The sequence below is a fragment of the Nanorana parkeri genome, unplaced genomic scaffold (genome assembly GCF_000935625.1).
Source record: "Nanorana parkeri isolate BGI_ZX_2015 unplaced genomic scaffold, ASM93562v1 scaffold340, whole genome shotgun sequence".
Lineage (NCBI taxonomy): Eukaryota > Metazoa > Chordata > Amphibia > Anura > Dicroglossidae > Nanorana > Nanorana parkeri.
This window is the reverse complement of record NW_017306608.1, coordinates 842,372-855,723: the sequence shown is the minus strand read 5'-3', so window position 1 is coordinate 855,723 and position 13,352 is coordinate 842,372. Positions and strand designations below refer to the sequence as shown.

The 13,352-nt window shown below is 40.8% G+C and overlaps 1 protein-coding gene across 3 annotated transcripts in view; it reads right to left on the bottom strand.

Annotated features, from left to right (window-relative positions):
* The window catches only part of FAM134B (family with sequence similarity 134 member B), a 79,938-nt gene that overhangs the window by 30,435 nt on the left and 36,151 nt on the right, over positions 1-13,352 (bottom strand). Inside the window, exon 1 of one of the 3 annotated variants that reach the window (XM_018558456.1) lies at positions 5,469-5,605. The exons of the other annotated variants lie outside the window; for them this stretch is intronic. Coding sequence (XP_018413958.1) covers positions 5,469-5,503 — 35 coding nt within the window. The 5' untranslated portion in view covers positions 5,504-5,605. Of the gene's footprint in view, positions 1-5,468; positions 5,606-13,352 lie in introns of those variants that run through there. 3 annotated transcript variants of the gene reach the window in all.

Here is a 13,352-nt window from a genome sequence, read left to right as displayed (position 1 = left end):
AACCTTCTATACAAATTTGTAAACTAAACATGAGATTGTAGTCCATCATGAGACTCTGCTTGGAGCGGTGGCTACTTTACAGCACACACAGGGACCATGAGGAACAAAAGTAGCCACCCTCCGGATGGAAGGACAGCGTCAGAACCAATTCAGAGATGTTTGGAGGATCTACAGCTGAGTGATACACAAATAAGTTATATTTTTGTTAATAGTTAAGGCACTTGAATTCTTTTTAAAATTTAACTCCTGAGTTTAGTTTAAATTAAACTTTACTTTAGCTTTAAAAGTTAAGGTGGTATTTTACAGTTTAGGTGTTAGGGTTCAGCTGCAGGATTTACACATATGCATAGTGCCAAGAGCCCCATCCTGAAAACACCAAGAACTACAATACCGCCAAGTATGACCTATTAGTTTCATTAAACATTCCTGTTATGTACAGTATGCTGCATATTAAATCATGTAGTATTTATGTTTTAATTATATTGTTACTGCTCTAAAAGGCTGGAAATCATTTTGTACTCTATATGTGATTTATGGTATGTGATTAATAAACTTCCATTCCATGGCAACAAGGGATTGATTCAAAACTACCGTATGCACATTAAGTGTATATCATGATGTACAGTGAAGTGAGCAAAAGTCCTGTTTACTCATAATTCTGAAGAAGTATACAATTTACAGAAAGCGTTACATTATTATATGATATAATTATATAATAATAATAATAATAGTCATATATTATTATTAATGATGTCTGTGACGGTTCTCATTCATCCAGGTCATGGTATATCTGTAAAAATTAAGTCAAGGCAACTGGACTTGCTGTATTTTTCTTGAAGATGTTTCTTTGGTCATCCAACCAGCTTTTTCAATTCAATAATTAATGATGTACATATTAGAGCACATTTATAAAAAGGAAAAAACACTAGGACAAAGAAAACAGGGCTGCTGTCCTCAATAATCATGCATTCTTTCTGGCAATTTTATCCGTCGCTGTGGGAGGCAGCTCCACTTCTTTGGGAGCTGCCATAGCTAACACAATCAGAGGGTCAAGGGTAAATAGAAATCTGATGGTTGTTGACCAAACCACTGCCTGCACATACGCATTGAGTAGTGTGTGAGATCAGACAGCTGTCAAACTTCAGGTGACTTCTCACTCCATGACAAATCAACTAGATTTAGGAAGAAACAACCCAATTAATGAATTCATTAATCATAAAAGGCCGACTCTTTTAAAGGGTTTGTAAAGTACATCTATTAGGGCTTAAGATTATGGTTTGAAAAAATGGAGGACTCAGAGTGGTTCTGGAGTAAGGTAGCTCCTTCATCCTAAGCAACCTTTAGTAGATGGTTATAAAGCCCGCTTTAGAGAAAGCAGCTATTTTACCTCCTAGATTATGTTCAGGGGTACATACTGAGGCCCCTTCGTGTCCAACAGCTGCCTAATCAGATCTGTTTGCAAAAGACAATACAATCTTTCAAATGATTGCAGGACAGTAGTATACATTAAACAGCGTACAAGTACAATGTACAAAGCCTGAGCTCTGACTTTTAATCCAAGTATGTAGAACATAACAAAGAGGCCCTGTCACCCATAGAGTGGAGTCCCTTCTTTATTATAAAGTGAATGTGTGGGATTTTCACCCTTTTGCTAGCTCGATCGAAATCTTCAGAGATATCCATGTGTGTTTTTCTAAAGATGGTGGATGGCATTTAACATTCTATGCTTGCAGAAGCTGTGTTGCTGTGACAGTACACAGAATATGACACAAACACAATGTTCACTTAAAGCAGATGTTCTGGTTAACATGTCCCATGCTTCGTCAAATCAAAGTGGAAGTTTCTTCTCGTGTTGACGTCAAAACGCACAGAGCTGAGGTGTCACAAGAGATTGGAATATAGAATGTAAAAACAAGCACATAAGCAGATCAATGAGTCTTCAAAGATCACACAAGACTGCGGGTAAACATGTCTGACTGACTGCTGACTCTGAGGAGGCTGTATGAGAGTATTATATCTGCATGGAGTTTGCATGTTGTCCTTGTGTTTGTGTAGGTACTCTGGTTTCCTCTCGAATTCCAAATACAGGCTGGCAGTTTAATTGGTCACTGTCTAAAATTGACCCTAGTATGTTTACAAGATAGGGACCTTAGATTGTTAGCTTCTTGTTAGCTTCTTGAGGGCAGGCGCTGATGTGAATATATATCAAGTGCTGCGTAAATTGATGGCACTAATAAATACCCGTAATAGTAATAATAAATAATCACTTTGCACCCTGCTCTTGCCAGCTCTCCCAGGCTCCTTCCAAAAACTGTGTATATCACTGATCCAGAGGAAACGTTTAAGTAGCCCTATCCACTAGGCTTCTGCATATGGTAAGGGTAGGTAGATGTACTGGTGTCTGTCAGCTGGGTTGGCTCCAGTGAGAAGGTTGACACATGATGATAGATTATAAATGATTGAGAGTGCCGTGGAACCGCTATGGGAATTCTTGCAGGTGGTCAAGCACCAGATCTCTTCAGCACTGCCCTTCTTCAACTGCCAAACAGCTGCTGATACCTTTTGATGTTCTACGTGGTCACCTGAACATGTATAAAATATTTGAAAATATAGTGTACTCTAGGGAGTTCGTTTATAAAAGCTTCACCTAGTGCAAACTCTGGCCCTCTATTTGTGGTGTAACTACATATCCTGTCACGCATCTATCTCTGTGAGCCATACCTGTGGCTGTGAGAATCTTGCAAAGCCTCATGGGATTTGTAGTTCCACAACAGCTGAAGGGTGTTTGCCCACCTCTGAGCTAGGGTATAGCTGGGCTATAGGCACTAGCACCCTGATGAGTATAGGAGATTCCAATACTCGTGAGTGCCATCTACGGTTACTAATGCTGTGCGAATAAAGTATAGACTGCTAGGGGGCGAGTGCTTGTTGTCAGGCTCTAAAACACAAAAAAATGCATGTTGTATGCATCTTTCATGCACTCCTCTTGAAGTGTATAAGCGTAAAAACTATGTAGCACCAGCACCTTTTTCAAAGTTGCATTGCAGTGCAATACATAGGCTGTGAACGGGCTCCATAGAAAAGAATTGGTATCCTTATTGCGACGTGGCCAAATCACTTTAAATCGCACTAATGTGAACGAGGAATAAAGCTCATAGCAACCAATGCAATTCTTACTTTGGTTTTCAAATCTACAAGAAAATATCTGGAATGTGATTGGATCCTTTAAGCACAAATTCAAAAAATAGCCTTGGGTTGTATCCGGTCAGGAGTGCGATGGGATGCTATGAAGTTTGGTTCCTTTAAGCAACACCCCAATCCCTTCTCTGCAGTTTTATAAGGTTAGCTTACGTTGTTAACATACATATGAATAAGATATTTTAAAACTACACACACATCATGTCATACTATACTAGATTCAAGAAAATAAAACAGTACAATCCATTTGTAGAAATCACAATAACAATATTCAGATTTAGTACATTCCACACGATATTCTTTTTATTCTTCTTTGCCTCACTCGGCTAACTCCAAAAAGACACAATGAGGGGACGTTATCAAAACTGGAGCAGCAAAATCTGGAGCAGTTGCCCAGGGCAACCAATCAGCTTCTTTCATTTTTAAAGCTTAAAGTGACATTAAACTCTCAGATTTTTTAACATAAACCAATACTGTAATGTGTGCCTTACTGTAATCCATGGTAGTTTCCCTTCTCTTTGCTGCTCTTCCTTTTAAATCTGTATCTGTTCTCATGCTCTGCAGAACTTCTGTTTTGCAGCAGACTGCCTTGTCTCAGGAATGGATACACGGTGTCTGTGTATACGTTTGTATAGGCTTGTAACCTGAGCCAGCACTACAGGAAGAGGCCCTGAGCTGAAAAGGGAAGTTCTCCCCAAGCATGAGAAGACATGAGGATTTAAAAAGGAAGAGCAGCAAAGAGAAGGGAAACTACCATGGATTACAGTAAGGCACACATTACAGTATTGGTTTATGTTAAAAAATCTTCATGCACTCCTCTTGAAGTGTATAAGCGTAAAAACTATGTAGCACCAGCACCTTTTTCAAAGTTGCATTGCAGTGCAATACATAGGCTGTGAACGGGCTCCATAGAAAAGAATTGGTATCCTTATTGCGACGTGGCCAAATCACTTTAAATCGCACTAATGTGAACGAGGAATAAAGCTCATAGCAACCAATGCAATTCTTACTTTGGTTTTCAAATCTACAAGAAAATATCTGGAATGTGATTGGATCCTTTAAGCACAAATTCAAAAAATAGCCTTGGGTTGTATCCGGTCAGGAGTGCGATGGGATGCTATGAAGTTTGGTTCCTTTAAGCAACACCCCAATCCCTTCTCTGCAGTTTTATAAGGTTAGCTTACGTTGTTAACATACATATGAATAAGATATTTTAAAACTACACACACATCATGTCATACTATACTAGATTCAAGAAAATAAAACAGTACAATCCATTTGTAGAAATCACAATAACAATATTCAGATTTAGTACATTCCACACGATATTCTTTTTATTCTTCTTTGCCTCACTCGGCTAACTCCAAAAAGACACAATGAGGGGACGTTATCAAAACTGGAGCAGCAAAATCTGGAGCAGTTGCCCAGGGCAACCAATCAGCTTCTTTCATTTTTAAAGCTTAAAGTGACATTAAACTCTCAGATTTTTTAACATAAACCAATACTGTAATGTGTGCCTTACTGTAATCCATGGTAGTTTCCCTTCTCTTTGCTGCTCTTCCTTTTAAATCTGTATCTGTTCTCATGCTCTGCAGAACTTCTGTTTTGCAGCAGACTGCCTTGTCTCAGGAATGGATACACGGTGTCTGTGTATACGTTTGTATAGGCTTGTAACCTGAGCCAGCACTACAGGAAGAGGCCCTGAGCTGAAAAGGGAAGTTCTCCCCAAGCATGAGAAGACATGAGGATTTAAAAAGGAAGAGCAGCAAAGAGAAGGGAAACTACCATGGATTACAGTAAGGCACACATTACAGTATTGGTTTATGTTAAAAAATCTGAGGGTTTAATGTCACTTTAACTGAACAAATTGAAGAGAGGAGATGATCGGTTGCTATGGGCAACTGCTCCAGATTCTGTCTGCTCCAGCTTTGATAAATTCCCCCCAATGTAGTTTCATGTAGTAACTGTAGATCATCAACAAAGCAGCTGGTTTAGCTTCATTTACTTTAAAGCATATGTTTTATATAAAGTGAAGCTATCAAGCCAGAAATACATGTATGAGATATCTCACTGCTTCTACAGTAGTTTATATAAGAGAATAAAACCCGAATTCTACCATGGCAGTTCCGTCAACATAGCAATTCAAATCTAAACACGTATCAAGAAACTGCGCAATCACTAGTGGAGGAAGACGTTTTTAAGCACTAACGTAATTGTGTGTTTTCTTCCTCATTGACTTCAGCTACATAGAAAAAACAAACAGAAGTTACCTTTCGCTTAGTTCAAAGTCTTCGCTTTCAGGCATTTCTGCCTTCTTTCCAAAGACGTTTGTGCCAGTCAGTGTAATCCAGTTACAGAATGGATCTGTAGAAGTTAACCTTGACTGCAGCTCAGTTCTGGAAGCCCTGCGCTGGGAAAGTGTGTGTTTACAAACCTCCTGAGTGTCAACTTGTCTTGAATGAAGCTGGCTGGGAGATCGCTCCCATTGGTTGTTATAAATAGGTCTGGCTGTGAACTCACAGATTCGTGTCCCCTGGGCTGTGCTGCTTCTCCAGTATGCTGGCACCTTCCCTGGTGGTGTGACCGGGCAACACCCATACACAAATGCCTTTACTGAAGTGTAATATTTATATCCTTAAATAGCTATGGTTTCCAAACACTGTCTACGTAGCGGGTAAATATAATTGACATTTTAACAAAAATAGAATAATAATCATCAGGGGCATTTTCAAAAATAGACCAGGGGCACACAGATTAAAGTGCTGAGGGGCTGGTAGGATACCATGATGGCCGGCTTGGATCTGAGTCTAAAGTTTGCCATACACTATAAAATCAGACTGTACAATCTCTTTAGATTTAGCCAAAACTATGTAATATGAGGACAAACCTAAACAACCCATTCCATTTGTATCCAAGGAGGCAGGACTTTACACTACATAGTTGATGTTAATTCTAAAGCAGACTGTACAATCAGATTACATAGGGGGAATTTATCAAAACTGGAGCAGTTGCCTATGGCAACCAATCAGCTTCTCTCTTCAGTTTGGTGAAATGGATGCCGATTGGAATCTGCTCCAGATTCTGTCTGCTCCAGTTTTGATAAATTCCCCCTATAGTGTATGGTCAGCTTTAGACTAATATAATCTTTCTAACCGAACAGCAGTGAATTGGTCTAAAAACTGTAATGTCACATTATGACGACATGACAGAAATAAAAAGCAAATGTATTTTCATTGCTTAAAAAAAATAAATGATTAGATTAATCAGAAAGTAGATACATTACACAATGATACAAAACTGGATTATGCATAAAATGTATCAACTCTATATCTCAAAGCAGACCCGGGGCACTTAGTAGACCTGGGGCATGTGCCCTGGGTGCCAGGGTCTAGCAACTCCCCAGATAATCATTATCCTCTTCAACCCCCTTATTGTAATAATAAGCATAACACACAGTACCATTAACTCCATCATGATCACTGTATGACTTTATACATGAAAATGTAAAATGCCCCTTGGGAACGTTATTTAACCACTTAAAGACTATGGTGTTTTACCCCCCTACCTCGCCAGGAAATTTTTCAGTGTTCAGGGCTGCGGTACTTTGACTGACATTTATTCAGTCATGCAGCGCTGTACTGAAATGAATTTTATACCATTTTTTGGGGACAGATAGAGCTTTCTTTTGGTGGTATTTAATCACCACTGGGATTTTTATTTTTTTACTATATAACAAAAAAAAAGTAACCTAAATTTAGAAAAAAATCCTGTTTCCCTATGAAATGTTATGGAACATTTATTATCACCCCAATTTTTTGGTAAAATATAAAAGACGGGGTCACGTCGGGTAAATAGACCCCGAACATGTCAAGCTGTAAAATTGCGCGCGCCCGCGAAATTGCAGAAAAACGACCACACCCAAAATTGGCCATTGGCGACGCTTTAAACGCTTTTACCGCTCATCGATTTAGTGTTAGCAGTGATTATTGGCACTAGAATTATTGCTCTCATTCCAGCGTTTGCGGCGATATGTTAACATGTGTGGCGTAATGGGCTGAATCATCGTTTTCGCACGTTGGCGCTCCCGACGCATGTTTGCGTGTGTATGTGGGGGGCCAGGGGGACTTTAAAAAAATGTTTGTGTTATTTTAAATTTTTTTTGTTTGAGACTATTTTGCTATCACATAGGGGAGTAAGAAATTCCCTATGTGATAGCAAATTCAAATAAAAGGTCCTCTTTACCTAGGAACCCCACAGAGAAGCTGAGCCCTCCGCAATCAAGTGAAACCCTGCCATAGAGGCGTGGTACGTGTCTGGGTTTGGCGGTTGCCAGAACGGTACTTGCCTGACTGCATTGTACCAAGTGTAAAGTTTGGTGGAGGGGGGATTATGGTGTGTGGATGATTTTCAGGGGTTGGGCTTTGCTCCTTTGTTCCAGTGAAGGGAACTCTTAAGGCATCAGCATACCAAGACATTTTGGACAACTTTGTGAGAACAGTTTGGGGACTTCCTGTTCCAACATGAATGCGCACCAGTGCACAAAGCAAGGTCCATAAAGACATGGATGAGCGAGTTTGGGGTGGATGAACTTGACTGGCCTGCACAGAGTCCTGACCTCAACCCAAAAGAACACCTTTGTGATGAATCAGAGAGGAGACTGCAGGCCAGGCCTTCTCGTCCAACATCAGTACCTTACCTCACAAAATAACCTTGTGGACGCCTTCCCAGAAGAGTTGAAGCTGTAATAGCGGCAAAGGGTGGGCAATCTCAATATTTAACCCTACGGACTAAGACTGGTATGCCATTAAAGTTCATGTGCGTGTAAAGGCAGGTGTGACATTTTTTCTAAATCAATATGGCAGTTTCTTTACAATTTTGAAGAACTGTAACCCAATCTATGATTATTCAGCAGTGGAGAATGGCAACTAACAATAGGGGACTACAGATCTCATCAATCCATGATTATTCAGCAATGGAGAATGGCAACTAACAATAGGGGACTACAGATCTCATCAATCCATGAATATTCAGCAATAGAGAATGGCAACCAGCAATCATGGATTGCTGAGATTTGTAGTCCTCTATAACCAGTTGCCATTCACTATTGCATTTGTTTAGTACTGTGACATACACCAATAAGAGAACAACAATAGGCAGCCACAGTATAAAAGTTTACTTATCTGTTCTCAGGAGGGTATGGCAGGCTCCAGAAGGACTGCAAGGGTCACTCTGTGAAGTGCAGTGGTGTGTCTGCGGGCGTATACCAGGACTGTGTGCGGTCTCACCAGGGCTGTGTGCGGCGTCCCACCAGGGCTGCTTGCAGGTTTCACCAAGGCTGCATGTGTGGCTCTCCAGGGCTGCGATTGCATCTCACCAAGGCTGTATGTGTGGCTCTCCAGGGCTGTATTGTCGGGTGTCGGGCGTCTGGCTCCCCACATGTAAGACTGCGTCTCACCAGGGCTGTATGTGTGGCTCTCAGGGGCTGCGATCGCATCTCACCAAGGCTGTATGTGTGGCTCTCCAGGTCTGTATTGTCGGGTGCGGGGCGTCTGGCTCCCCACAGGTAAGACTGCATCTCATCAGGGCTGTATGTGCAGCTCTCTGGGTGCTGGGCTCTCCAGGGCTGTAAGGCAGGTGTGGGACTATCTAGTGCTGTGCCGCTCTTGTGAAGAAGGAGGACATGTGCGGCCGGACTGGCACTGCAAAGGACAGCTGCTGTTACTCGCTCCATGGCTTGAGCGCCAACAATCATCCCATGTTCAAAGGCTGTTAAATCGCGTTGTTTACCCATATCTTCAGAAAAACAAAAAATCACTTCTACTGTCGTGGTAAACAACCAGCTTCCCTATTTATAATGGTCTGAGAATTTTACCCAACTACAGATGCACAATGTTTGGTGTGTGATTTTATAATGAACAGAAAGTGAAATAACACTGACGAGGAATAGCAATGTCTGTTAAGGACAGCCACATGCACTATAGCACGGTCTCATTTAAAAAGTAACAACAATTAAAGAGCAAGCTGCCAGGATATGGCATCAAACATCATTGTCAGGTCTCATTTGAGATGAAAAGCTGGGATGATGGTAGTAAGTTCCTATCACATTATCACCCTAGCATGCCATTTTTCCAGGAATTTTATAACACAGGAAAGGCCACCACGCCACTACTGTCAAGGTTACATGGAGTTTACACATTTAGGGAATTACCTTTGAAATTCATTCTTTAGAGCTATTTCCGTTACAATCGGGATTTCATTCTCTGTTCCGACCTAAAGTGTTTATCATGTGATAGCTATTATAATACCATATAAGACTAACAGATCCAAGCATAGCTGAGAACCGATACAGGATTTACAGCATTAGGAGCCTCTTTTTGTATAAATGTGATATCCAGCTTGTGGAAGGCATTCGGGTTAAATCAATGTCACAAGCTTGCCACCGGACAAGACTTAAACAGGTTTAGGAGCGGGGTCTGGTGAGCTGTGCTAGAGGCTTGTCACAGGAACGGAGTGCATGTCTCCTGAATAAACAGAGCAGCTGTTTTGTTCATTCCTGTTAACAGTGTATCATGTGAACGAACTGCAATCTTCAGAGACCACATGATAAACAGGTTCACATTATGCATCAAGCCGCCTCTTCCACACAGCCTGGTTACATTTCATGGCCAGTGTATCGAGAAAAGTAATCATACCGTGTTTTCAGTATTGATATCTGTGGAGATATTACCACCCTGGGAGTCTTTGTTATATTTCCCAACTTCAGTAAGAATCAAGGATCTTGGCTTTAAGAACTGAAACATATTGTGACGGATATAATCATCGGGGAATGCAGGGGGAAAAAGGCAGCTGCACCTGAACATAATGTTGTTCAGTACGATTTTTCAATATGTGGCAAGTGTTGCTTGTTCCATTTTCTAAGCTCAAGTACAGTATATCATTTTAGCAGAACTTTAGTGCACATATAATTTGGGAACAACTGAAAAGTTAAAATCTCACTTGCAACTGAATTGCTTATCTGACATGACAATGTGGAAGGTTGCTCATCTGAAGCATAATGCTTTACCCCAAATCTGGTCAAAAGTATAGTCAATTCTTATTACAGGCTGACTCAAAAATATATATTTTTTCTTTTTAAGTCAGCGGAGTGTTGGAGTAACAATGACAGAATCGTATAGAATGTACAGCATTGTAGAATATAGAAGGATATACCCCTCGGGAATCTAAACTGTTATATACAAGCGTTCGGCTGGCTCTACAGCCAGGTGATCGCTTGTATTACAGTGCCGCCCCCCCATGGTGCCGCGCTCCCCCATCGCTGCTGGTTATCCCAAGCTCCGCTGTCCCTTATGCGAGCCCGGGACCTTGCGTGTACTGAGAAGCAGGAGAGATCAGCATTTCCCCTACCTCTGACCTCTCCTCCTTCTCTCTCTCTAAAGGCGGAAGCAATGTATATTACATCACTTACACCTTTAGCTGTCATTTCTCTGACTGCTATAGCCAGAGAAGAAGCTGATGAAGCAGATCTCTGCTTCATCAGCTTCTTTGGGGGTCCCTAGGGGATATTAGGGGTCTTAGAGACCCCTGATGTTTCCATAATGAGGACCTGTCATTGTTTTTGGCTATCACATTGGTGGATTTTTAGCCCCCTATGTGATAGCAATCAAGTGTAAAAAAAATAAAAATAAAGTTAAAGGAAAAAAAACTTAAAAAAAACTTAAAGTCCGACATAAAAAAAAGGCAAACAAGCTTCAATTCCCCTCCCCTCGTGTACGCACTTATAAAATACGCGGCGGGTGCACCTACGTTCGAAAACAACCATTACGCCACACATGTTACATATCGCCGCAAACATCGTAGTGCGAGCAATAATTGCAGGGCCATCAATCACTGATAACACTAAATTGATGAGGGGTAAAAGCTCTTAAAGCGTCGCCTATGGACAATTTTAGTCAAGGTAGTTTTTTGTGATTTAACGGGCGCACGTAATTTTAAAGCTTGACATGTTTGGTGTCTATTTACCCGACATGACCCCATCTTTTATATTTTACCAAAAATTTGGGTGCTGATAAATGTTTTATAACCTAAAGTAGGGAAAACAGTTTTTTTTTTTCAAAATGTTTGGTTCTATTTTTCATTATATAGTAAAAAAATATAAACCCCAGTGGTGATTAAATACAGAGGAAAGCGGCAAAAGTTTGGAGGAGCTGGGCACAGAGGAAAGGCGTGAGAGGTCTGAAGAGCTGGACACAGAGTAGAGGGGTGAAAGGCCTAAATAGTTGAAGTAGCACTTGTTGCCACTGCATTGCAAAGTGCAGGAATAAAGTAATGCATGCTGGATTTTTTTATGCTGTTTTGGGCCCTTCCCACATATTGAATGTGTAAATACCTCAGTGAAATGTGTGATTAGTGTAAACAAACCAATATTGTTTCCCTACTTGCCATATATAAACTAGATTACATATGGGAACTACCGCAGAAAAGTATAGTGAATGTAGAGTATGTGACAGTTGGGGTAAACAACAAAAAAACAAAAGGTGTGACAAGCAGAAAAACACAGGAAGCTCAGCCATTACCAGGCTCACAAAGTTCAATTGGGCCTTAGCTTGAGGACTCCTAGTATTTGGAGCTTGAAAACTTCTAATGATTTTAAGAATTTGCATCACAGCCTCTGAGTGTTGATGTCGCCCCCATAATCCCACCATGACATCGTTCACATAAACACCTGCTAGAGAGGAAACGCATGCTTCTCTCTGATATATCACTTTTTCGTTAGTGCAAGTACATATTTGGACATCCGTTCCTTAAGTATAAACTGTTTTCAGGTGACTATACTCTCTTATCTGAGAAGTAAAACATTAACTGTGATACAGTGAGCAAACACCTAGCTACACAAGAATAAAGAACAACATACAAAGAATATGTACACTATATCTACTAAAATCAACACTTTACTACTTATTTTATCTATTATTTCTTCACAGTCCAATTAAACACAAGAGCAATTTCTCACTAATAGATGTGTCATAGGACATACAGAAGTTCTTTACCATCAGATAAACTAACATGTTTTCTCTGTCATTACCTGGTTTTAAGCAACCCTGTCATGAAAATAAAACTCCTCAAAATTAAACCAAAATTGAGGCTATGACTGGGGGGTACCGGTACAATCTCGAGTAAAATAAAGAGTTAATAGGGAGTCAACACAAATGCTCATTACTTTAAACACCTTTGCTAGCATTGCCCATGTTAGTAAATACAACTTTGATGGTACATTAAATAAAACAATTAAAATGAATCTATGCGCTGAATAATAGCATTATATAAACAGTATCAAACGTATGCAGTAACCAGAATACAATTTTTTGGGTGATGGTTCTTTATGAATAGGTTTAGGTTCAGAGACACCATCTCCATCCATTGCAGCCTGTGAATCTATGCCATGTTATTTTTTCTATTTGTAAGCTATGTCAGTGATCTGCTGCTCCCATTTTTGCTGGCTTGGTGCTATAAGGAACCCAGTGCGGGGTTTGAGCTAGGAGACAAAGATGAAACTATAGATATTCACCTTGGATGATGCTAACTAATGGAGAACTTTATGCCATCTAGACTATAGGGCCTATTCACTCAGCTGCCGTAGGCAGCCGAGTGAATGACCGACCTAAAACGAAGTGAGCCGAACGCCGTTCGGCTATTCACTTCAGGCTGGTACAGCTGATTTCAGCCGTATATCGGCTGACATCAGCCGTACATCGCGCGGCTTCGGGTAGGCCCAACATGCGCAGCATGAAGTGCAGAAGGAGTTCAACTCATGTGCTGGGGCCGAAGCTAGCCGAAGGATCAGCCGAAGCTACGGCTAGATCCTTCAGCAGCTTAGTGAATAGACCCCCTATGTCACATGGCAGTAAAATAGAAAGATAACAATGTCTTGTTTCAAACTACTTTTGTATACTAAAATGTTATTTAACTTCACAGGGGTGCGGGATTCCTATCGCCCAATGCCTGTGACATACAGTTCTGCTTTTTTTCTACATTTAGCCCTGCTGCAGAGAAGAAGGGCCAAATGTAGAGTGGGGGAGTCGGCGCTCGTTTTGTACAAGTGATCTGGGTGGCTGTACAGCCACCCAGATCACTTGTAGCAGCCTCCTTGTCTGCTG